General features: G+C 45.3%; 2 protein-coding genes across 5 annotated transcripts in view; one reads left to right on the top strand and one right to left on the bottom strand.

Annotated features, from left to right (window-relative positions):
- The window catches only part of KDM1B (lysine demethylase 1B), a 60,257-nt gene extending 59,430 nt beyond the window's left edge, over positions 1-827 (bottom strand). For both annotated transcript variants that reach the window (XM_059399515.1, XM_059399514.1), the window contains exon 1: positions 733-827. The gene's annotated coding sequence lies outside the window, so the exon portion shown is untranslated. The remainder of the gene's footprint in view (positions 1-732) is intronic.
- Positions 164-26,545, top strand: TPMT (thiopurine S-methyltransferase). 3 transcript variants are annotated; one of them, XM_059399520.1, is made up of 10 exons: positions 164-394; positions 1,624-1,681; positions 5,567-5,749; positions 7,318-7,410; positions 13,028-13,160; positions 16,013-16,065; positions 16,692-16,766; positions 21,575-21,660; positions 24,628-24,672; positions 25,828-26,545. In XM_059399520.1, exons 3-10 carry the CDS (start codon positions 5,610-5,612, stop codon positions 25,938-25,940), a joined length of 738 nt encoding a protein of 245 aa, XP_059255503.1. In that variant the 5' UTR covers positions 164-394; positions 1,624-1,681; positions 5,567-5,609; the 3' UTR covers positions 25,941-26,545. The 3 variants fall into 3 exon arrangements, with proteins under 3 accessions (XP_059255503.1, XP_059255502.1, XP_059255501.1); XM_059399519.1 differs by lacking the exon at positions 164-394 and adding an exon at positions 1,064-1,139; XM_059399518.1 differs by lacking the exons at positions 164-394; positions 1,624-1,681 and adding an exon at positions 1,064-1,139.
- Positions 26,546-26,837: the final 292 nt, after the last annotated feature.

Below are 26,837 nucleotides of genomic sequence, written 5' to 3'. Positions count from 1 at the left end.
GCTGCCGGGCTGCTGACGAGCAGCCCCGGCGACCGGGCCGCCCCCTCCCGGCGCCCGGGCCCGCAGGAGTCACCCCAGCAACCGGGCAGAGCCGCCCGCGTCCGAACGCGTGGTGGCCGCGCCGGAGCGTCCCTACTCCACCTGCGCGGGGGGCGGGCTCCTGGCCGCCGCACCTCGGCTGGGAAGAGCCGGCCGGGGAGTTCGCACCCCCGGACTGCGGGCTCGGCGCCGGCCGCACGCACTCCGCAGGTGACCGGGCTCTGACAGTCCCCAGGAGGGAGCCCCCACGTTCCCGGCGCCGGCGGCAGCCGCCTCGCCCTCCGAAGCGCTTTCTCGTCTCTTCCCCGAAGTCGGAGAAGCAACAGCCTCCGGGGCTCACCTTCGCGCCGGAGAGGTGCGCGGAGTCGGGACGAGAGGGCGCCGCTGCACAGAAAGGAGGCACTGGAGGGGCGCGCAGGGAGACCCTCAGACCCCGCGCCGGGTCGGGGAACCCCGTGGCCGCCGCACGCCAGCCCAGGAATCCCCCCTCCTCCCTCAGACCCCGCACCCCCCATCTGCTCCGGGGAGGGCGGGGGCAGCCCCCGGTGCACCGCTGCACCTCCCACCCGGCCGAGGGGCGCCGCACAGACGGAGAAGGGCAGCCTGCACCCCAGCCAAGCCGCTTTGTGCGGAGCTGTCACCCGAAATCCGCCGCCGCCCCCGCGCCCGCCCCCGGAGCCGCGTGCCCCGCACCTGGGAACGCGGGCGAGACGCTGCGCGCCGCCCGGGGCTGCCGGCGCCCCTCCGGAGCCGCGCGCCGCGCGCACAGGACAGCAGGATCCGCGCCGCGAGCCGCAGCCCCCGCTCGGCCGCCGCCGCCGCCGCCGCCGCTTCCGCCCCTGTCACGGCGTGACCCGGGGTGGGAGGAGCCGGCGGGACCAGGGAGGAGTAGGGTCCCCGCCTTCGCCTCCGCCGCGGCGCTCGCCCCGCCCTGGCCATTTCCGCCGCTGCGCAAGCCGGGGCGCCTGGGGCGGGGGGCGGGGTCTGTGCGGGAGGAGGGGGCGGGCCCGAGGGCGGGGCGGGGGCGGGGCGCGCGGGCCCGACCCTTGGGGGCCCGCGGCGGCTCCGGAACCAGCTGCAGGCTGCTGGCGGCGCGCGAGGTAGGCTTCCCGGGGCGCAGAGAGGGCGCGGGAGAGTTGGTACGACTTCCTAGGTGCGAGCCTGGGATCGGATTCCGGACTGGGGCGTCCTGATGAGCGGGGGCAGCCCGGCAATCCGCGCCCTGAAATGGGGTTCAGGAAGCAGAATGGGATCTGGGAATAACAAGGTCGAGCAATGAATGACCTTTCTGAGTTCATGATTTAAAGTGCTCCCCCGAAAGCATCGTTCTCCATTAGTGGTTTTTAAGATAAGAGAAGTACTTGCTAAATAGTGAGTGATGCTCTTGGGGGCAGGGGTGGGGAAGTGGGAACCGGGATGCTGTGAATATTCCGTCTTGCTCCAAGGTTGTTAGGCACGTGTATGCATATCTAAAAATTCACTGAGCCGTACTCAGAATGCGCACTTTAAAGAAGTTATTATTCAATTTGACAACATTTAAAAATAAATCTAAAGCAGAAACATTTTTTTTTTTTTTTGAAAAAGTGAGAGAGGAAACCAGACTTGAGAGTCCATCGAAAGAGGATGCTCCTTCCGTGTATGGGTAGGAACAGCTGTAAACTTCGCCTTTCCTGATTCTTATAACTTGCACCTTTAGCTTTTTATAGAAAGAAGCTTTATCTTTCTCTCAAAAAGCACGCGGGCAAGTACACATTGAGATGCTATTAGAACCGCTAAGACGTGGTTAAGTTATGTACATGATGTTAACTTATATTTCTAGTTGGTGTGAAAGGGATAGAATTGTCTAATTTCAGATTGCCCTGGCTCTGTGTTGAAATTATGCTTCCCTTTTGTTTTAAGTAGAGAAATGCTTTATGAATCCTTGAGCTCAGGTTCCAAAGTCTTTGGCTGAAGATGTAGATGGGAAAACTAATTCTTTCGCTTTTCCCTGCTCAATATAATCAGAGACTTGGCTCTGACCTGTCAGATAACTGAGAGTCACCTCCTGACATCCACAGGACCTTGCAAAAGCATTTATTGACAAATATTTTCAGAGAAGAGAATTTATGTTCCCAAAGTGTGTGTGGGGGGGGAGGGGGGCTTCACCTTAACTCCTAAGCCCCCTGGAACCAAATTTTGCAGTAAAGGGAACTTTTCCTGAAATGCCTGCTTGTAGGTGATGTGTGCGATTCTCTGATAAATCATTAAATTAGATCTGCCTATAATAGCATGCTAGTATAATCTAAACCAAATTAGTTTCACTGATTCAAAGGGAATGTTAGAATTAATCAAGTTATATTGTCCTTAGTATTACAGAGTTCCCATTGAAAGGACAGACATTTTCCTCATACCTTCAGATAGATTTGCAGTTATGTTTAGGTGTCCTTTTTCCCCCTCAGTTCCTTTGTGTGCATTTTCCCATGCCAAAAAGAAGCTATGAGAAAATTATTTGAAAATGCAAATGGTTGGATAGGACATCAAACCCACATATTTATTTTCACACCCTCTTGAAACCCCACTAGAACAACAACGTTTCTTAAAGCATAAACCACTAGGGTAGAGAGAACAGATGAGAAGATAAATGCAATAAAATTTTGAAATCTAGAAAGCACATGGACAAGTGGAAAAGGATTTTGAAGAAAGGATTTTGAAGAAAGCTAAATTCTAAACTAGCAATGGGAACAGCCAATAAACATCCCTGTTTGCATTATAGAATCCCCAAATGCTCAGGAATTAGAAGAGTTTCCTCCAGGACATAGAAGGGTATGATTGAAACTAGAAACATTGCTTGAAATTCTGCTTCAGAAAAGGCTAAATTCCCAGATCCTTTTCCCAACTTCCCACAACAAGGTAACTGCCTGTCTCTTGTGGCACCAGCAGAGTTTGGGGGCAGGCTTTATCCCCTGCAGAAGGTAAGGACTCTGGACAGGAGAGAGACAAATAGATAGCTGGGGATTCGAGTACCATACTGAAAATGGAGACTAGTTGAACACAGATAAACTGAATGTTGGGACCCTCTCTCACTTCTGTCCTTTCCTCATGTGGTCCTAAGACTTGATCCTTACAATAGTGGTTGGGAGAGCCATCTATGGAAAGTCTGACCCGTCAATAATAATAATAATAACAACAACGACATCTGGGTTTCCACACAAAATCCACTCTTATCCTTACAATGAAGCTTATAGTCAGTGAGCCCACCCACATACTTAAACATCTAATCAGCTTTTCAGTACTACTCTTAAATAGGAGCGGATAATAATAATTTCTGGGCATTTGAGGAAAGTCAGTAGTTGGAAAGACAGAAGACAAATTAACAGGAAAAGTGACTTGTAAGCACCAGTATATGTAGAAAAGAGAAAATATATCCATTCTATATATGAAATAAGAAAATAATATAAAAAGAACATCAGAAACAAAAAAATATGTTCTTAGGGTGCCTGGGTGGCTCAGTGGGTTAAAGCCTCTGCCTTCAGCGCAGGTCATGATCCCAGGGTCCTGGGATCAAGCCCTGCAGCGGGCTCTCTGCTCTGCGGGGAGCCTGCTTCCTCTTCTCTCTCTCTCTGCCTGCCTCTCTGCCTACTTGTGATCTCTGTCAAATAAATAAATAAACAAAATCTTTAAATATATATATATATATATATATGCTCTTGAAAATGAAAGACTTAATGGCGGGAAAGAAAAGGCAAATCAAAAGAAATTTTATTTAAAAATTAATAGAAAGGTAGTAAGATAAAAATTAAGGTGGTCTCTGAGAAAATAGAGCAACAAGATGAAGAGCTGGAAAATAGAAAAAAATATGAGAAATTTGTAATACTACGTCATGAGGTTCTACTGCCAGAATAAAAGAGGTCCCAGAAAGAAATAGAAACAAAAGAGGGACATAAATCATCTAAATAATTCGAGATTTTTTTCTAGCATTGAGGCATATGACCTTCCAGATTCAAAGAACTCAGGAAAATGGTGGAAAACAGAAAACAAAAAAGAAAGCATAGAATTATGAAATTGGAAAAAGAAGGGGCAAAGAAAAGCCTTGCGAGAGAGAAAAGCATATTGGCCTCATAGACTATATCAGAATGCTTTGAACTTAAGAAACATCTCTGGAAGCTAGAAGACAATGGACTGACTTTTTCGAAATTATGAGAAAAAAATGATTTCTAATGGAGAATTCTATACCCAGCAAAACTACACATCAAGGATTGAGAATAGTATGAAGATATGCAAAGTCACAAAAGCCTTTTTTCCTTTTTTCTCAGAAAGCTGTTGGAGGTCATGTTTCGCCAGTGCAAGGACAGTTTAAAAAAAAAAAAAAAAAGAGGAAAACGTAGGATAGAAGAATCAGGAGATTCATCGAAAGATAAAGAAATCTTTAGGGTGATGATTGAGAGAGAGAATGCTAGCTATGCACTGAGTGTGGAAAGCACCCAGGTCAGAAGTCTCTGGAAAGTCTCCTCCAAGAGGGTGATTTGGTAGAATATCTGATATCAAAGAGATTGAGAGTATTGATAGGGTTATTGGGGTAACTGGTGGAACTTGGACCTGAATTGGTAACAAGTACACAGGAATTTTATGAAGGAAAAAGCAAGGCAGTTGTTAACTACAGAATAAAAAGTTGTGCACAAAAAGAAAAGTAATCATAGAATACTATGTGCTTTAGCTGTGAATAGTATTTACCTTGTCATAGTCATGTGTACCCCAAATATTTAATCAAAAATAGACTGTAGTCAGAGGAGCACGAGACTCTTGATCTTGGGGTTGGGAGTTTGAGCCCCATGTTGGTTGGAGAGCTTACTTAAATAAGTAAATAAATAAACTTTGAAAATAAATAGGCTGTGCCTATGTTGAAAGGCTGGGGAAAATGAGAAGGCGGCATGTGTGTTGGGAAGTTGAAGGAGAGCGAAATGGGTATCATTTCTCCATGTTATCTAGAAATGAAAAATCAAGAAGATAGAAAATAAGCATTCTATTCTGAGATACAGAGTTAGATTTCTAGACTCAGCTAAGAGAGTTCAAGATGGTTGCCTTTCTCATTCGAATGGGGGCTGCTATTTTCACAACTCTGAATCTCTTTCAGTTATATGCATTACAATGGCTAAAAAATAAGTCAGCTTGAAATGAAATGTTAAAAACTAAAGAGTGAGATGCTAGAGAAAATCCTAAGCTTACAAAAATTATAAAGTGTGGCCTGCCTCTCTCTCTCTTTCTTTCTTTCTTTTTTCCATTTTTTTTCTCCTCTCCTTTTAAAAAACTTAAGTCCTAAGGACCCTAACATTAAGATATAATTCTATTTATTTAGAGATCCTTCCTAATATGTAATAGGAGGTGTGCCTCTACCATCAGACTCACTGAAAAGTAATTTTTCAGATGGCTTTTCTTTGGGTGTGGAAATAATTTTAAAAGCCAGACTGCTAAGGACAATAGGTTTGTATTTCATTCATCAATAGAATTGCCATGCCCTTGAATGACAGCGATCCGAATATTCTCGGTACAGGTGTTGGAGCTCTCTGCTTGGAAGGCAAGGCGTCTCCGGAACCATGGAGGGTACAAGAACTTTCCTTGATGTTAAAGAGTACCCTGACCCAGAGGTACAGAGAGATCGAGTATTGACTCTGGAAGAATGGCAAGAAAAGTGGGTGAGCCGCAAAATTGGATTCCATCAGGAGCAAGGGCATAAGTAAGAAATGTTCAGTTTATGACAGAGAAATGCTTTATTAGAAACTGACTTTGGCGGGGCGCCTGTGGGTGGCTCAGTGGGTTAAAGCCTCTGCCTGCAGCTCGGGTCATGATCTCAGGGTCCTGGGATCGAGCCCCGCATTGGGCTCTCTGCTCAGCGGGGAGCCTGCCTCCCCCTCTCTCTCTGCCTGCCTCTCTGCCTACTTGTGATCTCTGTCTGTCAAATAAATAAATAAAATATTAAAAAAAAAAAGAAAGAAACTGACTTTGGAAATAGAAATAGTAATATAGGGACCTGTTACTGGACGACTTTTACGAAGCACGTGTTTAGTTTTTCACGTTTCATCGTCTCTGCAGCATCACAGGTTGATGGGCAATCTTCTCTCTTCCCAGGGTGTATAAATAAAAGTGTGACTTCCATGTGCAGGCATCTCAGATTTATGAAATACATCTTTCTTTTAGGGCCCTGTAGCATCTGGGTATTGGTCATGCATATTTATATATACAGCGGAAGCCTGCATTTATGTATATATCTCTTTATACTGAAGAGTGGTGTTCTTTTTTTGTTCTTTTTTCTTTCTTTCTTTCTTTTTTTTTTGACAGAGAGAGGGAGTGAACATGAGTGGGGAGGGCCAGAGGGAGAGGGAGAAGCAGACTCCCTGCTGAGCAGGGGACCTGATGCAGGGCTCGATCCCAGGACCCTGGGACCATGACCTGAGCCAAAGGCAGACGTTTCATCAACAGAGCCACCCAGGTGCCCCATGAAAAGTGGTGGTGTCCTGACTTTGCTTGCTGACAGTATGTGTTCAGATGCAAAGTGTTATCTGTGTGGTGGCAGAGGAGAAGCTGAGAGAGGTGATTACGAGAGCTAGGATGCTGAACAATGGATCGGTAGTACAAGGCTCCGGACAGTAGCGGTATATCTGGGCCAGCACTAGGTAAAGCAGTCAGGCTTGTTCAAGGCAACCGCTATGACTTTCCAGGGGATGACATCATCATCGTCATTGTCATCATCATCACACCTGCACACTGAGGGGCAGCTGGGCATCTCCCCAGAGCCATCCTATGGGTTATCTTTGTCATGTGGGTGACCTTAGAAGAGCCACGTCTCTACGGAGGGAATTAACTACAGAGTTAAACTTCTCAGGGCTTCATGGTCTGAGACCCTGGCACCTGTTTACAGAGCTTCCCATATAACAGGTGTTGAAAAATCCGCTGAGTCCAGATGCTCCCCATCTCTCTTTCTCTCTGTCTCTCTCACATATACACTTTCAGAAAATTAAAGAATTTCCAAAACGTCAAGAAAAAACAACTTCAGGTTACTAATCAGGAAAGCCCCAGGGTCAACTCCGATTCCCTACTCACTAGCTACGGGACTAAGTGAGTCGCTGGACCTCCCTCTTCCTTCATATATAAACTGGAGAGAAGAATAATGTTTTCTACTCTGTAAAGTTGTGGGGAATATTCAGGGAGATGATTTATGATGAGTACTTGACGTCATCCGAGTCCAGTCCTTTCCTCCATGCACTGGGCTAATGAAAACAAAAAATATATTTTTTTCCTCCCCAGGCTATTAAAGAAGCATTTGGATACTTTCCTTAAGGGCGGGAACGGACTGAGAGTATTTTTTCCTCTTTGTGGAAAAGCGGTTGAGATGAAATGGTAAGAGCAAATAAGCATTCATACACTTTCTTTTCTTGATGGCAAATGTGTTGGGTGAATATTTAATAGGATGTAGGTTTAGAAATCCCATGCTCAGGAAATGCACCGGGATTCTTTATGTTCAATACACTATCACTGATGGGTTCATAGAGATAATATTCTCAAACAGTAAGACACAACACAAACCACTGGTGTGGTCTTGTCTTTCTGTATTGGGTTTCTAAGGGAAAAAAATATATAGTTTGCAACCAATGGTGGGGTTTCAGGGGGTACAGAGGACCAGCTTTCTCTCTTATATCTGCAACATCTTTGTATACAGTTTCATTTTTGTAGGTCATTTAGAAACTTGGCTGAGTTAATTTTAGATATTTTTAATGGAGGTGAGCAGAAAAATTCAAAATGAATTATAACTCTTTGGCAAGACAACGTATAGACCATGGTTCAATGTAGCTCTTCCTTCCCACTACGAGTGCATAGGCAATTATTTTCAAGAATCATTTTTATAAAACCAGTGATGAGGAAAGTAATTCTTGTGAGTAATTCTCTGTGAAGAGAATTAGCTTTAGTAAGCCACCATTACTACAGATTACCCTGAAGTCACAAACCCGGCAATCATTTTCTATACGGAACTCTGCTGCAGTGAAAATGCATGGACACTATTTTTTTTTTTTTTTAATTTTTAAAAGATTTTATTTATTTATTTAAGAGAGCATGTGAGAAGGGGGAGGGTCAGAGGGAGAAGCAGGCTCCCCGCTGAGCAGAGAGCCCCATGCGGGGCTCCATCCCAGGACCCTGAGATCATGACCTGAGCCGAAGGCAGATGCTTAGCCGGCTGAACCACCCAGGTACCCTGCATAGATGCTATTGTACATACCAAGATGTACCACTAATTTATAAGCTTGAATGTTGAGAATTTTGGCCATTAGGCAGGAAAGAACATTTCAAAGTATTTATAAAAGAGATTAGTATATGAAAAATCTAGTAACTTAGAAATGCTCTGTTTGCTATATAAATGTAGGTGGCTGCCCCAGAGAAACCCGAATGCGTTTGGAGCTGGTTTTCCAGGGCAGATGTGGTCTTCCTACAAGCAGCCCACCCACGTGCTCCACTCGTAGCTGAGCGTTTGGGACACGGCCATGGTGGCCTCAGATTCTGGTGCGGCACGAAATTAATATTTAAACTATATCACTAGACTTACGCCTCCCTGATTCACTGGACTAGAAGAGTTCTTTGAAAACTACTTGCAGGAAAAACATTAACTCTATAAACAGATTGCCTTACTGTTCTGTTGTGAAGTGTTAACAATGGAGGGCTAGCAGAGGTTTAGAGACAAGATTAGGAAATGGAATGATAAAACAGACAATCAAATGTGCTTGTCGAAATGTGTCGACAGGTGTGGAAATGTTCTTGGGATCTAAAGTCATTTGTAACAAAAACACCAGAACTAAGCCATTACAATGGTAGGTAAGCTTTTGTATCAGAGGGTTTTTCCATTTATGTATCTAATTTGTGTCTTATGGTCTGTCAATGTAACAGATGTAATCTCATAGTTATCTATGAGATGAGGCCCAACAGCATTAAAATAAAATGTTTAACATCTTTCCTTAGGTTTTTTTTCTTTTCTTTTTTTTTTTTTTAAGATTTTTTTTATTTATTTGACAGGCAGAGATCACAAGTAGGCAGAGAGGCAGGCAGAGAGAGAGGAGGAAGCAGGCTCCCTCCTGAGCAGAGGGCCAGATGCGGGGCTCGATCCCAGGACCCTGAGATCATGACCTGAGCTGAAGGCAGAGGCTTTAACCCACTGAGCCACCCAGGCACCCCAGGTTTTTTGGGGTTTTTGTTGTTGTTGTTGTTTTTAGTTTTTTTAGGGTTTTAATTTTTTTTTGTTCCTTAGGACAAAGTAGTCCAACATAATTCAGCCTATGTCAGTCTATAATGGGCTCTGCCTTTATCTTCAAATGTAAATAAAAATCCTCACAGCCAGGGTGCCTATGTGGCTCAGGCAGTTAAGTGTCTGCCTTCTGCTGAGGTCCTGATCCCAGGGTCTTAGGATTGAGCTCCACATAGGGCTCTCCGCTGAGCAGGGAGCCTGCTTTTCCCACTCCCTCTGCTGCTCCCCTGCTTGTGCTCTCTCTCTCTCTCACTCTCTTTCTCTCACATAAATAAATAAAATCTCAAAAAAAAAAAAAAAATCCTCACAGCCAGTCTGGGTAACTTCGTATGGAGAATTAAAAAATACTAAATTGTCCTCAAGTGGAGGCATTTGGCTAACTGAGCTGGAAAAGCATGCAGCCCTCGATCTCACGGTCATAAGTTCGAGCCCCACATTGGGTGTAGAGCCTACTTAACAAAATAAAAACCTCAATTATTTAATAAATAAGTAAATAATAAAATAAGGCATTAAAAGATATTCCCTGTATGTTAACTTACAAATTTAGGCAAGTTATTAATGTGTCTATTTTAGAACTGTAAACAGTTTATGCTCTGACCTTGTTAAAAAGTGATAGCCTTGTGTGGGCAAGAGGTACAATCAGTTCCCCTCTACCTCTTGTTTTGAAAATGCTAACTTCAGGGACGCCTGGGTGGCTCAGTTGGTTGGGCAGCTGCCTTCGGCTCAGGTCATGATCCCGGAGTCCTGGGATCGAGTCCCGCATCGGCCTCCTTGCTCGGCGGGGAGCCTGCTTCTCCCTCTGCCTCTGCCTGCCATTCTGTCTGCCTGTGCTCGCTCTCTCCCCCTCTCTCTCTCTCTGATAAATGGGTGAAATCTTTAAAAAAAAAAAAAAAAAAAAAAAAAAAGAAAATGCTAACTTCAGTCCAACTGCATTGATAAGTCAGGGAACAACTTGAGCATGATGTGAATTTCACATTCGCTTATGTGTCATTTTGTATGCAAGAAGCTTGAGGTAGGAGCAGAAAACCACACGCAGATGAATGCAGTCTAGTGTGAAGGGACAGGACACTCCCCGGTACACTCCTCCAGCAGCTCCTGGACACCTAGGCTGATCTGTGTGCTGTGAGCCCCTCCCAGCCACCGAATGTCCCAGTAATATCCCCCCTACCCCCTACAGTGCACTGTAACTAACAAGCTGCAGCCCTGCCAACACTCTGGGGTATTTATATATATTTGTAACCATTTAATATATTTTGTAACCATTTAACATGGTTAAAATACCCTACCACCATTTCTGTTAGGTTTCTGGAGCTCTCTCTCTTTTTTTAAGATTTTATTTTTAAAAGTAATCTCCCAACATGGGGCTTGAACTCAACCCAGAGATCAAGAGTCATATGCTCTACCAACCGAGCCAGCCAGGTGACCCCTGTCTTTCCTCTTTTTAATGTGGCACTGGCAGGGTTTTTGTTTTTTTTTTTCCCTTATGCATTATTTATTCAGGTCATTTCTAAAGTATAACTGTATATTTTTGAGAAAATCCTAACTCACAGAGACAAGTGATGGCAAATGGGTAACAGCTTTTTAAGAAAATTTTAAATTAGGGGCGCCTGGGTAACTCAGAGGGTTAAGCCTCTGGCTTCAACTCAGGTCATGATCTCAGGGTCCTGAGATCGAGCCCAGCATCAGGCTCTCTGTTCAGCAGGAAGCCTGCTCCCTGCCCTCTCTCTGCCTGCATCTCTGCCTACGTGTGATCTCTCTGTCAAATAAATAAATATTTTTTAAAAATTAAATTAAAGCATAATTGACATATAACATTGTGTTAGTTACAGGTGTATAAGGTAATGATTTGGTATTTGTAAATCTGTACTTACAGAACTTTTTTTTCTTGTGATGCGGACTTTAAGATCTACTCCCTTAGCAACTTTCAGATATTATTAACTGTAGTCACCAAGCAGGGCATTACATCCCCATGGGGCTTATTTATTTCATAACTGGGAATTTTGACCCCCCTTCGCTTGTTTTGACCACCCCCGACGCCCACCTCCGGCAACCACCAGTCTGTTCTCTGGATCCATGAGCTTGGTTGGGTTTTTTCTTTTGTTAGATTCCACACACAAGTGAGACCATACAGTATCTGTCTTTCTCCGTTTAACTTACTTCATAGAGCGTAATGCCCTCTAGGTCCATTCCTGTTGTCACACATGGCAAGATTTCATTCTTTTTTATGGCTGAGTAATATTCCTCTGTGACAGAGTTTTTCAATGTTGTGCTCCACCCTCCCTTTTCTCCATAAACCTTTTGATTTTTATGGCTTGATTTTGCATAACATAGTGATTTTTAGGGATGCCTATGTTGCATTATAGCAGAACTGACTGTGTTTAATTTGACAAAAATCAGTGCTGTGTCGCTAACACTATTTCCTCTGGAGTCCACGATCCCACAACTGTGGCTTCTGTAATTATAAAGCTTACCAGAAAAACACAAGTTATTTGCAAATGGCAGTTAGATAAATTTCTGGATAGCGTTTATTGTCGGTAAATAGAAATTGTAAGATTGTAAAAATGGATGCTAATGTCCTAGAGCCCTATTCTCCAGCATGGCTGCTACTAGCCTCATGTAGCTATTTCAGTTTAAACTAAGTCACACTGGGGGTACCTGGGTGGCTCAGTTCATTGAGCCTCTGACTCTGAATTTTGGTTCAGGTCATGATCTTGGGGTCGAGAGATGGAGCCCCACTGAGCCCAGAGCCTGCTTGAGATTCTCCTTCTCCCTCGGCTCTTTCTCCCCGACCCCCCGCTCTTGGCATATATGCGCACTCTCAAATAAAGTCTTTTAAAAAAATAAATAAAACAATAAACTAGGGGCTCCTGGGTGGCTCAGTGGGTTAAGCCTTTGCCTTTGGCTCAGGTCATGATCTCAGGGTCCTGGGATTGAGCCCCATATCGGGCTCCCTGCTCAGCAGGGAGCCTGCTCACCGCCCCCCCCGTCTGTCTCTCTGCCTACTTGTGTTCTCTCTCTGTCAAATAAATAAATAAAATCTAAAAAAAAAAAAACCCCGAAAAACCAAAAAACCAATAAATTAAATCACAACAGCCACATTTCCAATGCCACTAGCCAATGTGGTTGGCTGCTGGATTGGATGGTACAGTGCAGACACCTCTATCAGCACAGAGAGTTTTGAAGGGCAGGGCTGATTTAGAGAAACTGAAAAGCATTTCTAATCCACAGGATACAGGGAGCCTGGGTGGCTCAGTCGGTTGGGCGCCTGCCTTCGGCTCAGGTCATGATCTCAGAGTCCTGGGACCACACCCCATGTCAGGCTCCCTGCTCAAACAGGAGCCTGCTTCCCCCTCTCCCTTTGCCTCTCCCCCAGTTTGTGCTCTCTCTCAAATAAACAAAAGTCTTTTTAAAAAATCCCATAGGATGCTTTTAAATTAGAAACTCTTCTAATCAAACCCATTTGTAAGAAGATCAACATTTTAAGGTATTAGTTTTCCAAATTTTTAATTTTTTCCTGAAGTCATATAAGTCAGTTTCTCAGAATTCCATGTACTAGTAAGTTTCAGAATAAATAGATCCACTTCTCTACAAGTTCTGTGAAACCCTATGACCCCAAATTCATACAAATCCCTTAAAGTTAAGGGAAATGGATGTTTATAGGGATATACCCTTTTATTTAGTACTGTATTTGGAATAAAAATGTAAGTGTAAATATATTTCATGCAGGTTTGCAGACCTAGGACACAGTGTCGTAGGTGTGGAAATCAGTGAACTTGGGATACGGGAATTTTTTACAGAGCAGAATCTTTCTTACTCAGAAGAACCCATCACGGAAATTCCTGGAGCCAAAGTTTTCAAGGTTTGTCTTGTTTTTGGTAAATACTGATTTCCATATCCCCATAAGAAAGGTTTTTCTTAGCATGGATTATTAGACAAGTGTCACATGACTCCGCTTTCCCACACGGATTCACCGGGACATTACAGAGTTTAAGGAGCTAGGGCTGAAAAAGATAGGTAATCGCCAGACGCGCACAGATGTATACAACAGCTGATATCAAAGTCCGTCTATACTCATGTTTTGGTTTGCGTTTGTTTGATTTTTTAAATTTATAAAGAGGCATTTCTGAGAATGTCTTGTGCCACACCCTGCGTAAGACACTGAAGAGATAAAAACACAATCCATGCCCTAAAGAATCTCTTCGCTTAGGAGAGAAGAAAAACACAGAGGAAAGCTCTTTGTCATACACAGAGCTAAGCGTAAAGACACAGGGCAAAATGGGAGCAACGAGGAGCCGGGCATGGTCTCAGATCCCCTGGGAGGCTGGTCCTTCATTCTGAGCGGTAAAGATTTTAAGGAGGAGCGTGACTCGGCTGGATTTTTCTTTTGAGATGAACCATCCTTGCAGCCTCGAGGAAGAGAGACCAGATGGGAAGCTGTGAGCAGAGGTCCGGGGAACAGCTCTCGGAGGCTTGCTCTCGGAGGGCCATAGGGCATATAGAGGGACAGGCAGATCAAAGCAATGTTTAGAATGTCAAATGGGCAGGATTTCGGATTAACTGACTGGGGATGAAGGGGGAGCTGAGTTTGCATCTCCAGCCCAGATGCCTGGAATGGACCGCGGAGAATAAAAGAGAAACAAGCTGAAGGGGAAGAGAAAATGAGTTGTGTTCTCAGGATGATGAGTTTGGGGCCCCTGGCTGGCTCAGTGGCTACAGCACGAAACTCTACATCTCTAGATTGTGAGTTCGAGCCCCATGCTAGGCACAGAAATCACTTAAAAAGAAAATGGATGAGTTTAAGAGAACTATGGAATGGCGCAGGTGTAGGTGGCAAATGGCTTTCTGTCTGGGGGGCCGTGGGTGGCGTTTGGGCTGGAAGTGATCGGTCTGGGAGTTGTCTTCATCCTGTGATCACAACGAGCCAGAGGAATGCTTTGCCGGCTTGGGGTAAGAATGTGGGAATTAAAGACCACTCAAATGAGAACAAGCAAGGCCGTTTTTTGGTTTTTTTTTAGTTTTTTGGTTTTTGGTTTTCTTGGAGGGGCCAGCTTCTGAAAAAGCTCAGAGGCAGGCAGGGGGTGGGAGAGCTTCATGCTGGAAACCACAGGGAGGCCATTTGGAGGCTGCGGACACCAGGGAGGCAGACATAAGCTAAAGAGAGGGGGCATCCTGTGGGATTGGTTTGGGGACTGTATTTGGCTTTCTCTGGTTAATCCTCGGTTGGAAGAGAGAAAGGTGATAAAATTTAGGGAAGCTGACAGTCACGGACACGTCATCGAGCAGAGACTGTGGCTTGGCTTCCCAGGCTGGCTGCTGCAGTCGGTCCAAGCTCTCTAGTCCGACAGGGTCTGGCCATCGTCCGTTGGTACATTCAATCTCTCACAAGGTACTCTGTTTTCTAAATATTGAAACTAATTGCAGGTCAGTAGGAGGCTTAATAGTATTTTATTGTACAGCTTCCTTCCACCCTGTTCTCAAATCATCCCTGGAGTTAACTCAGTCCAAAGACACCAGTCCAGGAGCAGTGGTTCTCAGCACGTGTGCAAAGGCCTCCTGTGGCTCTTACAAAACTCTTGGTCCTAGGGCTCACCCCAGGCCCATTAAATCAGAATCACTAGGAGTGGGACTCAGCATCAATGCTGTTTAAAGCTCCCCAGAGTTGAGACTCACGGGCTGTGCTCTCTGCCACCTCGCCCGCCCCCCTGGGTGGACCACCACAGTGCTTCCAGACTGGCCTTCAGAGACCCTGCTTCAACTTGTAAACCACTGTTGGTGCCTCAGTTCAGAATATGATCCAACACGTGCATGTCCTGACATCTCCTTCCTTGTCCTTCACCCAGCCCCCAGCCCCCAGGCTTCTCACATCCCCTGGACCCAGCTGAATCCATGTCCCTTTATGCCCCTGGACTGCACTCCCCCCCCCCCCCCCCCCCCCGTAATGTTAGCAGACGCTCCCCGGGCAGCTCCCCGCTCCATCTTCTGAGTCCCCAAGTTCCCCGGGCACACAACCAGAACAGCCCAGGCCATCCGGTCCTTAATGCATCTCCCGCCCACACCTCTCTGCTTTACTAGGCTGTCCTCACTGTGGGCAGAGCCCGTGTCAGATCCGCACCCCCTTCCTAGAACCCAGGGTGGTTCTGTCCACCAGGGGCTCAGGCAATAAACGCCCACTAGCTGATGAATGAAAGAGAGAAAAGCCAGGAGTCCACACAACTGTACTTTGCAAAAATGCCTTTCAAAGTATCTGACCTTCCTCTATCAGCCTGCCTGGTCATTGGTTAACTCGTTTGTTTACCTTTAACAGTGTCAAAACATCAGGACTCTGCTAAAGTCAATATCGCTAAAACAGAACAAGCCCCCCAAATAATTGCTAACTCATCTTCAGGGTTAACCTCTCTATGATTTTTCTCTTTGAGTGGATCCCAAAGAACCTCAGACAGGCCAAAAGCAAAAAACAAAAAACCAAAACCCCAACTAACCAAACAAACGCAACGAAAGTAAAAAAAAAAACAGCACTGTTTATAAAAATTATTTATAGTAAGGTCTTATTTTATTTCCCATTAAAAAAAATTCCTTGCTACAATTGTATTCTTCATGTTTCCATATTCTCTCCCCACCACCTTTGCTGTGCCTTTCCCCTCTTATCTTTCCTTAACCACCCAGGTAGCTCCTAACTAAACAGCTTTTTTTTTCCCTTGACTTTCATTACAGAGCTCTAAAGGGAACATTTCATTGTACTGTTGCAGCCTTTTTGATCTTCCCAGGTAGGACTGAATCCTACGTCTGTACTTTGAATGCCCTGAGTGTTCACCAGGCAGTGCTGGGGGAAGGGAGGGCTTTTGCTGACCCTCGCCCAGTCGGGGTAGCACGGATGGGAGTCTCCGGCCTGTACTTCTTCGGACCACAGCCTACCATGTCTGCACACTTGATAGCTTCGTCCTTGGATAGCTTCCAAAATATGGAGAACATTGTTATGACTCCAGGCTGGGCGGGGGAAGGAAGGAAGAGCAAGACAGTGTCTTCGCTTCACACCTGATCGGTTACAGAAAGGACTTTCGAAGTGTAGAAGGTGGTCTTACCTCCTGAAAGGCCCTGGTGCTTCCTCGGGAGTCTGGGAGTGGGTTGTCACAGATTGCCCTGTAGCTCTCCTCTGCGCTCCCAAGTCAGAGCAGAAGGGGGAGGCTACTGCCACCAGCTCCTAAAGCTGGAAGGAGCTCCTCACACCCACATTCACGCATCCCTGCAGAAGCGGGGAAAGCAGCCAGAGATCCGGATCCCTTGACAGCTGGTGCAATACCAACACGCGCCGCTAGGGACGCTGTGCTGCTTGTTCGAGACTCGGTTTTTTTCTTATGTAAGATGTATTTCTGTTTCTTTTTCTTCCTGCTAGAGCCAATATTGACAAATTTGACCGGATCTGGGATAGAGGAGCATTAGTTGCTGTGAACCCAGGCGATCGTGAGCGGTTAGTAATTTGGTTTCTTTAATGACGCTGGCTTTCCCTTTTGGGCCTTCTTCATTTGACGTGCTGTACTTTTCGTGAGCTCCAGAAAATCAGTTAAGACTTCCACTAGTTTGAAACAGCTTCTTGTATCTGGAATTAGAAGACCTAAATTAAGTACCATCTTTGTGTAAAAAAGATAGGATTTGGCTGTGGCCATGGGGAGTTGGTACAGGCTTGTGGCTCTGTCCCTTCCAAGCTGTGTTGCCTTGATCCAAGTACTCAAGTTCTCTGTTGACTCCTCTGCAAGATGGTGGAGTGTCTGCTAATAGGGCTCCCCCTCCCCTATCCCCCCCCCCTTCCACTGACCTCACCTGGCACCTGTCTGGGGCACTTGCCATGTGACAGGCATTGCTTGAAACACTCTATCAACAGCTTCAATCGACCAAACAACCCTGTGGGACATATGCCCCGTTGTTCCCATTTTACAGATGGGGAAGGATAGAGCGTGGAGCCCAGCAAGGGGCGTGAGTTATGGTCAAAGAGATCAGGTTGCTTGACCGAAGTCAGGCAGCTGGCACGCAACAAAATCCAGACTCAGACCCGGGGAGTTTGGTCGAAGCCCGCACTCACCATCCTGCCTTATTCTCCCTGCGGAAGTTGTGGTGATTAAAGGGGAGGACGGATGTGGAAAGTGCCTGGCTATTCTCCATAGCTGTCTGAGTATTAGCTGCCATTATGTCAGAGCTTTGGTTACTGACGTGTTTGACCATTCTTACCACACTTACTCTTATGAGAAAATAAAAGTGGAACATGAGAAAGCATACGGAGTAAAACATGGCCACTCCTAGGTACTTTCCAATCCAAATATCACTCACGTACTTACTTGGAGAGAGTATATAAATGTTGAATTATATCGTGGGATGGAGGCCAACTCTTAACACATGTCCAAAGGCTTGCACCCACGTCAGTGAAATGAAATTTTTATTTCTTAAAAATTAATTATTTCATGAATCAAGCCGATTGCCAAACCTAATCTTAAGAAGACCATGCCACATTTTCTTTTTTTTCCTTAAAGATTTTAAGTAATCTCCACCTCAATGTGGGGCTTGAACTCATAGCCCCAAGATCAAGGGTCCCCTGCTCTACTGATGGAGCCCGCCAGCCATGTGCCCCTCATGCCATATTTTCTTTTCTTTCCTCTTTTTTTTTCTTTTTTTCTTTTTTTAAGTAGGCTCCACACCCAGCCTGGAGCCCAATGCAGGGCTTGAACTCACAACCTTGATATCAGGACCTGAGCTGAGCTCAAGAGTCAGACACTTAACTCACTGAGCTACCCAAGAGCCGCACACATTTTCTTAATATATATTTTCCTTCAGTGATAATTCACACTCCTGTGTTCCTTTTTCTTTCTGTCGCCACTCCTCCTCTTTCTCTTCCTTCTGAAGCTTCCCCTTCCTCACACGCCTAGAGGCCATCATTCCCTAAGGGACCATCCTCAACGTTTGCTTGTGTCTGCCTGTCCCTTACCCTTGCTTCTTTCCTGAGCCCTTCAATTCTGTTACTTTCATTCAGTCATTCGACAAACATGTACTAAGTTCCTGCCATGTTCTAAATACACACTGTGCCCATGTTAGGGAAATGATGGACCAAATCGTGCCTGGTACCTGCCTTTCTCCTTGTTCTATTTCCAGCTCTGGTCTTCACCTGGACATCCACATCACATTTCAACATCTGCTTTGCATTTCTTGTGTGACGTCCATGTGCTTTGGCAACTCACGGTATCCCGTGCAGCGGCTTTGTTTCCATAAAACACCACGTATGTCCACTGAACCCACATCTGCTGGATGTCTACCCTTGTTGGTGTTTTCCTTCCCCTGATGATGTTTATCCTTGTCTTGAATTAGTCCTTGCAGGGGCTTTGATTTGTGGGCTCAAATCCACAGGGAGGGGAGCAGATTGGAAGTCACAGAGCTCACTCGAAGGGCAGACCAGGCGCACTGTCTAATTCCCCCCCTCAGCTGGCACCGTCTATGTCTCGCACATAGTAGGAGCTAAACAAACACTTGTCAAATAAATGAACGAAAGACGACTAGACTCAGAGCAAAGGAAATCCACGGTTTCCTACCAGCCACGACCACCTCCTCTGTCCTGGACATAAAGGCCATCTAAGTGGTACCACAACAAGTCGTGAGACCCATCTAGAAGTCTTGTTTAAGGCGTTCAGTTCTAGCTTAGTCACAGTCTCTGTGTCCTCCAGGGTTCCTCCTCTTTTCTCGAAGCCCAGCCCTGTGTGTGTGTGTGTGTGTGTGTGTGTGTGTGTGTGTGTGAGAGCACAGCCCCAAGCACATCTGAGAACACGTTGGCCTTCATTACCAGAATAACAGCTTCTGTCAAGCCAGCAGAAAAATACGTTTCTTTATTTTCGTCCTGGTACTTCGCATGTTCGAACTGCATCTCATTCCTGTCGTTAATACCTGCTTTGACGGCACGCAGGCAAGTCCTGAGCTGTTTGCTGCTGGGCCCTTCAGCTCTCTGGCTTGACATAAATCGCTGGAGCAAACCTCCCTCATTTTTCTGAATTTTTTGGAAAATGGTTGAGAAAGTCTGCATTCCAGAGGGAAGGAAGTGTGTCAGTCCCAGGAAACCCGGCCAAACCAGTCTGACTGATCACCTTCATGGGAATGGCACTTCCTCCTCCTTTTTTTTTAAAAAAACTTATTTTTTCATTTTGAGAGAGACAGAGTGTGAGCAGGTGGGGGGGGGGGCATAGGGAGAGAGAGAGAGCCTCAAGCAGAACTGAGGGGGGAAACCAACACAGGGCTCAGTCTCCTGACCCTGAGATCATGACCTAAGTGAGACCTAGAGTCATGTGCTTAACAGACTGAGCTACCCCAGTGCCCCACGTCTTCCTTCTTCTTAAGACCAACAATCAGAAAGTTAAGGTTTTACTTTTAAAGATTTTATTTATTTACTGAGAGACAGAGCAAGCCCACTCATGAGCATGGGGGAGGGGCAGAGGCAGAGGGAGAGGCAGGCTCCCCGCTAAGCAGGGAGCCCGATGTGGGACCCTGAGATTGTGACCGATTATGACCGACCTCAGACACTTAACTGACTGAGCCACCCAGACGCCCCAGGGTTTTTTGTTCAAAAGTTTACTTTGGTCCAGCACTTTCTCTTGGAAGGATGTGTGACCCCCTCGAGCCAGCCCTAACTGGGGGAGTCAGCTAAAGAGAATAACAAAAACTAACCTGGGTGCTTACCTCACACCAGGCAACGTTCTAAGCACCTCATGTGTGTAAACTCATCAAATAGGCACCACAACCTGTGAGTCAGTTCCTAGTCTCAGCCCCATTTTACAGATGAGGAAACTGAGGCCCGCAGAGGTTAAGAATGTGTCAAGCTCATGTAGCCGCTAAGTGGAAAGGCTGGGCTTCGAGCCCTGGCATCTGGTGAAGCCCACACTCCTAGCCCCCATGTAAGCCCCTCCGTCCCCAGTTTCTCACGGAGCCTGGGGCAGGGGTCACGCTTCATCCAAGCCCAGCAGAAATCCGAGTGCCTGGAACCAAGGCGCTTCCCTCAGAGCTGGGCAGGCTGTCCGTCTCTGTCTGCCTGTCCCTCACGGCATCTCTGCCTCCCTGTGCCCGTCTCCTCCATCCTCCTGCCCTGGCCATTCGGCTTCCCCACCTCCTCCACCTGTGCTCCCACATGTCTGACTTCTTGCAACCCCCAGGGCCAACCAGCACACCCCGCGAGAGCTCCAGCTCCAGCTCCAGCACAGTGACGACAGCTAACCAGCACCGCCTTCCTGGGGCTCTCGGTTCTGTTTTCCAGCACAGTCATCAGACTGGCCCAACTCCACATTCTATCCTGGGCCCAGGTCCTGCTCCTGGTCACTGTGCTGATGGGCCCTGTCCCAGGCAGTGCCCCCGTTCTGAACCCATCAGACCTGGCCAGGACGTGGCATCACGTGCACCCAGGACACCTACACAAAGGACTGAGCCAATAGCACCCAGGGTTTACGTGGTATTTGCTGGGCTTTTATTTCATACTCCCTTGAATTTTTTGTCTGTCTTTTTTTTTTTTTTTAATTTATCTATTTATGGGGGGGGCAGAAGGAAAGAGAGAGAATCCCAAGCAGACTCCCCACTAAGCCTGGGGCCAGACGGGGGCTCGAGCTCAGGACCCTGAGATCATGACCTGAGCCGAAAAGAAGAGTCGGAAACTTAACCCACTGAGCCACCAGGCGGCCCCGTTTATTAGTTTTGTCCCTCTCCAACGCGATAGAGGAAAGGGGTTGTGTTTTGTACTTCTCACACATGCCCCTGGATATTGTTATCAATAACCAATAACCAGCCCCCCAGGATACTGTGAAGCTGCAGCATCCCAGGCCCTACAGCAGACCTCCCAAATCGGGCTCTGAGGCTAGAACTCAGGCATCTTGGTTCCAGCAACGCTGGGGTGACTGGTCCCCAGCCTGGTCCGGGACGCCCTGTCCCAGAGCTTTAGTGCTGTGTGTGTGTGTCCAGAGACCCGCATCAGGCTGGAAGGAGTCTCTGCTTGGCTATAGGTGACATCTTCCAGTCTGATGGGCTCTGGAAGCCCACCCCCGTTTGAGTCCTGTCTTTACTCTTGCCCAGCAAAGGCAGGTGATGGAATTTGCTGACTCTTTCTGACATTTAGGATGCGAATTGACTTCAGGGACTTGTTACGAGAATGAAACTCAGTCATGCAGGGGGCCATGAACCTGGTTTCCCTCCCTGCCTCTCACCCCCGGCAGGCTTTGCCTTTATGGAGAAATGTAACCCCTTACCCTGTTGTGTTCTTTTCAGCTATGTGGATGTCGTGCTGTCCCTAACGAGAAAAGGGTTTCACTACCTCTTGGCTATTCTTTCTTATGATCCCACTAAATACGCAGGTAAAGTTTCTTTTGTTTTTCTTTTTCTAAGATGTTCCCTTATTTCCTGATTTAATTCTATGACACGGATAGCACTACTGGCTCCCAATGTAGATCACAGGAAGAATACTGCTTTTTTTTACCCAGGAAGAAAAGTCTGGTTTGGGTAAATGGAAGCTATAAACCTTTTTTCCCTCTTCCCACTTGATACACATTTTTCTTGTCTTCCGTTTCGTTTACGGTTCCCAGCTCAGACTATACAAGACAGGGAGAAATGGATGGCCCTAATATAAAAGCGAGGTCTCATGAACTCTGGAGTAGGAGGAAGAGAGACTGTTTGCCCGGCTTGAATATAGCCTGTATGTTTCATCCCCGCTGTGGGGGACGTGTTAGGTGCACGCCCGCAAACACACGCACACACACACACCGCCTCTAGGACAACGGGTGAGACATGGATGTACGGCGATAGGGGGTGTGCAGAAAAATCCCCGCACTATTATGGCTTTTTACTGCTCAAATTTTACAATTTATTGTGTTCTTTAATAATGATCGTTGTTTTGAACTCATCAAAGTGAGGTTTTCTTCTGGATTCCTTTTGATGGGTTTCAATGTTGTAGGCTTAACCTTTGCCCTGACTGATCTTTTATTTCCAGGAAGAAGTGAAAACCAAATACATAGACTTTTATTGTAAAAATCACCTTTTTGATTTTTTAACAGTTTTTAAATTTTTTTTAAAGTGCGGCTTTTTATAAATAATTACATAGGCTCGGGTTTTTGTTTTGTTTTTTTTTTTTTTTCTGTTTGAGTAAATCAGATCTTAAAAGCTCATTAAAAGATGAGCCCTAGTGTCCATAATTAAGTCTGGAACAATCAGATGGAAATGGAAATTAATGGAGACAGACCTCAGCCCTGCTAATCTGATTTAAATTCCGTTCCTGAACAGGAAGCTTAAGGCAGGGCTTGTGGGCAGAAAACACAACAGGCTCTGTCTGGGGCTGGAATTCAGAATAGCTCTTGAAAGGAGCAGAAGCTAAATTTTCTTTAAAGTAAATGGCCTGCAGCAAAGTGGGAGGGATATGTAGAGAGTGATTGAGTGTAGGAGTCACCGGAAAACAATACTCCAGAAGATGAAGGAAATGCCAAGGAATTTGTTAATGAACTTCATTCTGATTTTAAAATTCCCAAGTCCCTAAAACTAGACAGCAGCATGCAAAAGAATGAAACTGGACCACTTTCTATACACAAAAATAAATTCAAAATGGATAAACGATCTATATGTGAGACCTGAAACCATAAAAATCCTAAAAGAGAACACAGACAGTAACTTCTTAGACATTGACCGTAGCAACTTCTTACTACATGCGTCTCTTAAGGGAAACAAAAGCAAAAACGAACTATTGGCGCTTCAGCAAGATAAAAAGCTTCTACACAGCAAAGGAAAAACATCAACAAAACTAAAAGGCAACCTTTGGAATGGGAGAAGATACTAGCAAATGACACAGCTGATAAAGGGTTAGTATCCAAAATCTACAAAGAACTTATAAAACTGAACACCCCCCAAATTAAATAATCCTGTTAAGGAAAGGGCAGAAGACATGAATAGACATTTTTCCAAAGAAGACATAGAGATGGTCAACAGACACAGGAAAAGATGCTCAACATCACTCAGCATCAGGGGAATACAAATAAAAACCAAGATGAAATATCACTTCACATGCCTGTCAAAATGGCCAAAATTAACAACACATCAAATGACAGGTGTCGGCGAAGATGCAGAGAAAGGGGAGCCCTCGTGCACCGTTGGAGGGAATGCAGACTCGCCACTCTGGAAAACAGTATGGAGGTGCCCAAAAAAGTTAAAAATAAAACTGCCCTACAACCCAGCAACTGTACTATTCAGTATTTACCCAAAGATCACAAAAATACCGATTCAAAGGGATACATGCACCCCGATGTTTGTTGCAGCATTATGTACAACAGCCAAACTCTGGAAAGAACCCAAGTCCCAAATGTTCATCGAGTGATAAATGGATAAAGAAAATGTGGTATGTAGATATAGGATGGTATATTACTCAACCATAAAAAAGTGAAATCTTGCCATGTGCAACAGTGTTCATGGAGCTAGAGATACAATGTTAAGCAAAATAAGTTAAAGGATAAATACCATATGATTTCACTCATATGTGGAATTTAAGAAACAAAACAGATGAACATATGGGGCAAAAAAAAAAAAAAGAGAGAGAGAGAGAGAAACCAGGAAACAGACTTTTAAGTGTGAGAACAAACTGAGGGTTACCAGAGGGGAAGTGGGGTGGGGGGGCGGGGGGTGAGGCAATGCTGGTGGGATGAGTGATGGCTATTAAGTAAGGCACTTGCGATGAGCACTGGGTGTTATATGGAAATGACGAATCACTAAATTCTACACCTGAATATTACTCTGCATATTTACTAACTGGAATTTAAATAAAAACTTGAGAAAGGGGGCACCTGGGTGGCTCAGTGAGTTAAGCCTCTGCCTTTGGCTCAGGTCATGATCTCAGGGTCCTGGGTTCAAGCCCCGCATCGGGCTCTCTGCTCAGCAGGGAGCCTGCTTCCCTCTCCTTATGCCTGCCTCTCTGCCTACTGGTGATCTCTCTCTCTCTCTGTCAGATAAATAAATAAAGTCTTTAAAAAATTTTTAAAAACTCGAGAAAGGAAAAAAATTAAAAAAGATCCCAAGTGCCATGGCTGGCCCAGCCGTGTCACGTAAGTTGGAGATGGGCATCCAACACTGGCTTCCCCTGGGTAAGCCCGTCTACTTCTTCGGTATGACACATGCAAAGGCAGTAGCAGAGGAATTGGTCACATCCTTACCAACCCAAGAATTACGCTGAGTATGGAATAATTCCACCTAAATCCTGGAAATCAGCTGAGCAGTGGGCTCTGAGAATTTCTCTCTAGAATTAGATCTGCAAAAATTCGTCTTCACGTGCTTTCTCTTTTACCTAGGTCCACCATTTTACGTTCCGGATGCTGAAGTCAAAAAACTATTTGGTAAGTTATTTCTATTTTAAATAAAGTCAACAATTAGCCATTTGAGCTATTACCACCAATTCGTCTCTGGAAGTCTATAAAATCTGGAAGTCAGAAACCCTTTTACTGAAGAATATTTTATCCCAGAAAAGGGACCCATCTCTGTCATACGCCTTTTTAGCTAAGCGGTTGTGCTTTTGTGTGAGAGGCATTTGAATTCTTCCAGACAGAATGAGTGTTTCATTCGGGTCTTAGGAGTTCTAAGTGGTAATAGCAATACAGAGGTCCGTTTGCCTTTAGCGTTTCCCCATTTTCATTAAAAACAAAGGGGGGGCACCTGGGTGGCTCAGTTGATTAAGCCTTTGGCTCAGGTCCTGATCCCAGGGTCCTGTCTGCTCAGCGGGGAGCCTGCTTCTCCCTCATCCCCCACTCACTGTTCTCTCTCTCTCTTGCTCACTGTCTCTGTCAAATAAATAAAACCTTAAAAAATAAGTTCTTAAGAAAAAAAAAAAAAAAGAGGGGCATGTGGCTGACTCCGTTGGAAGAGTATCTGATCCTTGATCTCAGGGTCATGAGTTCAAGCCTTACATTGGGTGTAGAGATTCACTTAAATAAAACTTTTAAAAAAGAAAAGAAAAATCTTCAGTAACACTACTTTTATAAAATGATTTGATGAGTTTTTAGAAGAACCCCAATTGCATTCTTTTTTTTTTTTTTAAGATTATTTATTTATTTATTTGACAGCGAGAGAGGGAACACAAGCAAGGGGAGTGGGAGAGGGAGAAGCAGGCTTCCCTCTGAGCAGAGAGCCCAATGCAGGGCTTGATCCCAGGACCCTGGGATCATGACTTCATGACCCGAGCTGAAGGCAGAGGCTTAACCCACTGAGCCACCCAGGCAACCCACATTCTTTTTTTTTTTTTTTTTTTTTTTTTAAAGATTTTTTGTATTTATTTGAGAGAGAGTGAGTGCAAGCAGGGAGAAGAACAGAGGAAGAGGAACAAGTAGACTCCATGCTGAGTGCGGAGCCCGACAGGCGGCTCTATCCCACCACCCTGTGATCGTGACCTGAGCCAAGGTCAAGAATGAGATGTTCAATCAAATGAGCCACTCAAGTGCCCCTCTAATGCCTTCTTCATTAACCATTTTGCTTGTTTCCCTTTCTTCTTGTTACAGGCTCATTATGCAACATTCATTGCCTTGAGAAGGTTGATGTTTTTGAAGAACGACATAAAAGTTGGGGAATTGACTACATTGTTGAAAAGTTGTATCTGTGTACGGAAAAGTAAATGAGACAAGTAATAACAAGTGATATCAACATGTTTTGGGGCAGCTGACGGTTATGCTAAGGCAAGAAACTATACTGATGGCTCTTGAAAAAAATTGTTTATAAACCACATCACAGATCTTTGCTCACAAATGTGTATAACTTTATAGAAAAGAATACAACGAAATTGGTAAAGTAGCTACCTTTAGAAAGGAAAGTGTAATTGGAGGGGGTCACAGAATATACCTGTTTTACTTACAGATTGCAAGAAATTTTTTACAACCAGCATGTGTTATGTAATTTACATAAGTTAAAAACTAAAGGGGCTCCCAGCTGTCTCAGTTGGTGGAACTATGTGAATCTTGATCTCAGAGTCACGAGTTCAAGTCCTACGTTGGGTGTGGGGATTACTTAAAAAATCTTTTAGGGGCGCCTGGGTGGCTCAGTGGGTTGAGGCCTCTGCCTACAGCTCAGGTCATGATCCCAGGGTCCTGGGATCGAGCCCCGCGTCGGGCTCTCTGCTCAGCGGGGAGCCTGCTTCATCCTCTCTCTGCCTGCCTCTCGCCTACCTGTGATCTTTGTCAAATAAATAAATAAAATCTTTTTTAAAAAACTCTTTTAAAAATAATTAAAAATTTAAAATAATTTTTAAAAATAAATTAAAAATAATAAGTAATTTTTAAAGTAAAAATAAAAATAAATGCAATGCTTGTAACTTAAGGAAACAGAATAGGCAGAGAAATGGATACTTTTATGAAATTTAGAAACACTGAGGCCATGTAACACTTTACTAAGGTTCAAGGTAAAAGACCAAGAAATTTAATGAGGGGCGCCTGGTTGGCTCAGTGGGTTAAAGCCTCTGCCTTTGGCTCAGGCCATGATCCCGTGGTCCTGGGATCGAGCCCCGCATCAGGCTCTC

Source organism: Mustela nigripes, chromosome 5 (genome assembly GCF_022355385.1).
Source record: "Mustela nigripes isolate SB6536 chromosome 5, MUSNIG.SB6536, whole genome shotgun sequence".
Taxonomy (NCBI): Eukaryota; Metazoa; Chordata; class Mammalia; order Carnivora; family Mustelidae; genus Mustela; species Mustela nigripes.
Note: the sequence above shows the minus strand (reverse complement) of the source record. Positions and strands in the feature narration are given on the sequence as shown.